Source organism: Electrophorus electricus, chromosome 11 (genome assembly GCF_013358815.1).
Source record: "Electrophorus electricus isolate fEleEle1 chromosome 11, fEleEle1.pri, whole genome shotgun sequence".
NCBI lineage: Eukaryota > Metazoa > Chordata > Actinopteri > Gymnotiformes > Gymnotidae > Electrophorus > Electrophorus electricus.
Genome location: NC_049545.1, coordinates 25,298,671 through 25,302,119, shown reverse-complemented (window position 1 = coordinate 25,302,119; position 3,449 = coordinate 25,298,671). Strand labels below are relative to the sequence as shown.

The following is a 3,449-nucleotide window of genomic DNA, read 5'->3' as shown; positions in this document are numbered from 1 at the left end:
GTACACAGAATTCCAGTACCATGTTTGTCTGCTGGAGGGAAAGGCATGCTTCCACAACGCATCCCGAGATGACCCATCTCCACATTGCACTTCAGAGCCATTATCCAATGAAATCTTCATAACAGCTTGTTAGTTAGTACTCTCTCTCTCTCTCTCTCTCTCTCTCTCTCTCTCTCTCTCTCTCTATATATATATATATATATATATATATACACACACACGCGTATGTATGTATACACACACACACTGTATATATATATATATATATATATATATATATATATATACACACACACACACACACACACACACACACACACACACTGTATATAGATATATATACATATACTTTACATTTCAAAGGCTCATAATGAAAAGAAAAAGGAACAATAAAAATTAAAGAGATATTAAGACACAGAAGGCCACCAATATATCACCGATATACTGATATATCGCAGCTATATCACCGATATACTGATATATCGCAGATATTTCACTCCATTTCTCATAGCTTCATTCAACAGGCCCGGCTACCTCTGCATCACTGACATTAACCAACAGAAAGTACATTCATTCAAGTCATTTTGGAACAGTTTCATGTTTTGTTTTTTTTTTTTACACAAAAAATTACAAAAAACTCCAAAAAGCACCATTGAATCGGCCTTTCGTGACGGGCTATGTGGGTCCCCCACCCCCACCAACCTGTCACCTCGTGTATCTTCTTAAACGTACAGGTGCACACTACAGATGCTAGCTAAGCACAGGGCGCTTCCCTGGCACTGGCGGGGGATGGACACTCCACTTGTGTTAGCTACTGGCACCATCTGTGGCAGCCAGCAGCCCTGGCGAAGGCGGCGTGGTTGTCAGGCCTGTGTGCTAAACTAACGGGCCCTGAACAGGTGCCAAGTGATTGCTTGGGCCACCAGCACGTTTTGAATGGCTTGTGTAAAAATAATAATAATAATAATAATAATAAGAAGAAGAAAAACAAAAAATTAAACACAACCAAACAAAAATCTGTAAAACCCTAGTGCCATCAGCGGTGCCTAACTGGTAAAGGGGCGTCACTCTGCTCCCGAGACAGACCAATGGATGGGGAATGACATCACTAGTCTGGACAAGCAGCCAACCAGGAGGCAGGAGGGGGCGGGAGAAGAAACGCTAAGATCTATGTACAGTCTGATGAATAATCAAGTGCGGGTTTGAGGCATCGCTTTGAAAACGAGACATAAAAGAATGCACTCTCATCTTCTTTTGTTTTTCTTTTTTTTTTTTTGTCGTGCTGCCTCTGGATAATTCATATCAAGCCCCAAAATGACATAAATCAACCGTAACACACAGGCCAGCATGCGGTCTGAGGCTTGGTAGTAAGACATACCAATGCACAACGCTGAGCACTTACACATCGGAAAACTCCTGGCTTCTCTTTTTCCTCCTTGTTGAACAAAAGAAAAAAACATTCCTAAGTAAAGCATTAATATTGGTTTCTGTTCATCCAAAATCTGAATAAAACAAATAGAAAATAACAACAAAAAAGGAGCAAAAATCAGATTGACAGAACAGGAGAGCAGCTTCGATAGAAATGCATCCAGCTTGTCCAACGTTTGCCTTTGTTTCTAAGAACTGTAGTTTTGAGAAACAACACCATAACCTGGAATGGTGACTCCTGTCCACGGCCAGAGGTGCTGCAGAAGAAAGAAAGGATGGAGTGGGATGAGGATGGAGAGGGAGGTGAGGAGGGCAGCTCAGATGGTTTTTGCTCTCACTGTTAATCCCAGATAAGCCAGGAAGGAGCGCTTGGGTGACAGAGGTGAAGGCGGGGCCCGCGAGGAAGGGCGTGGCCAGAGTCTGGAGAAGGGCGAGGAGGCGTGTGAGGGGGCGGGGTTATGGAATGTGCAGCGCTGAGTGTTGAAGAGCATGGTGAGGGGAATGAGGTGGGCGGGGTCGTAGTTCTTGTACTGCTCACAGCAGCGTGCGGCCGGCGTCGTCGTTGGTGCTGACGCCCCATTGGCCGAGAGGTAGTGTGGGGCGAGCGCGCCCTCGGGCCGGCGGCACGACACAGACATGGCGACAGACTGCAGTGCCTGGGAGGCACTCAGACCGCGGCTACCGTCGCCCTCCAGGAGGAAGAGTGGCTCGGCGTCGTGGGCAGAGCCCAGGCGTGAGGGGTCCTGCTGGGCCTCGCCCTCCTCGCCACCCCCCTCCCCGCCCTGGTGCTTCTTCACATGGCGGCTGTAGACGAAGGGATGCGTGGTGGTGAAGGCGCAGCGTCTGCAGCCAAACGTCTGGCGCGGCGCGTGCTTCAGCCGCTTGTGCAGGTTCAGGTTGTCCTTACGCTTACAGCTGTAGGCGCAGCGGTCGCAGTGGAAGGGCCGCTCGCCCGTGTGCACGCGCACGTGCTCGATCAGCTTGTTGGCCGTCTTGGAGAGGTAGCCACACTGCTCGCACTTGTAGTGGTTGCCCAGGCGATGGGCACGCACGTGCCTGTCCAGCTCGGCCTGGCTGGCCCACACCGCCTGACAGATGCGGCAGCGGAACTCCAGCCGGCAGTGCGTCTTCAGGTGAGCCCCCAACGCTGCCGACCTGTTGGTGGAGTACAGGCACACAGGGCACCTGGTCACAGAGACAGGAAGTGCGGGATGCAGGGAGCACAGAGGCGGAAAGTGCGTTTAACGTCTCGCCTCCAAAAATGGAGGGCGTTTGTTTCTTGTTGTGTTCTGTTTATTTATTTTTGTAAACAAAAATGGAGGAAGAGTACAAGCACACACAGAATGAAGGCGGGAGGGGATGAAAAATGCACTTAATGTATCTGACCCTGAGTAGTGTGGACCCGTCTGAGTGCGTGCATGCGTGTGGGTGTGTGTGTGTGGGTGTGTGTGGGTGTGTGTGTGTGTGTATGTGTGTGTGTGAAGCGGGGATTCAGACAGAGGGAAGTGAATAAATGATTGGCACTTACATTTAAATAGCACCTTTCATCTGCTCAGGGCCCCAAAGCGCTTCACAAACCCTGCAGAACAAAACGACCTCAGAAAGAACGCCATGGAGAGGTCTCCTCGGAGCCTGCTCACAGCCCGCAGACACCCTGCTCTGGGATCAGTCCTTATCCCTTACTCACGCCTCCCTAGGCCCACACTGACTCTCCTAGGTCCCACTAGCATGTCTAACGGGGCGTCACCTGATGGGTTTGTTACCTTATTAGGGAGAGTCTTTAGCACTGATCTGAAGGCAGAGATCCACCAGAAAGCTGCACTCCCACCTCTCACTGCAGTGACGGGGGGGGGGGGGGGGGGGGGGGGCGGCGGGGGGGGGGTTTATGTACCGCCTTTTTAAACCCGCTCTGGGAGACGGCCCACGAGGCCGATCTATAGGGACCCTCTCCGGTGGGGGGCGTAGTGACCAGCTCTGCAGAGCCATACCTACAGCTACGCTGCGTGCATGGGAAAGGCAAC

General features: G+C 50.7%; 1 protein-coding gene across 1 annotated transcript in view; it reads right to left on the bottom strand.

The window, feature by feature from the left end:
• Positions 1-497: 497 nt before the first annotated feature.
• Positions 498-3,449, bottom strand: part of znf827 (zinc finger protein 827) — a 56,644-nt gene continuing 53,692 nt past the window's right edge. Inside the window, 1 exon segment of the mRNA XM_027031002.2 lies at positions 498-2,583. Within this exon segment, the coding sequence (XP_026886803.2) occupies positions 1,746-2,583 (838 nt within the window). The 3' untranslated portion in view covers positions 498-1,745.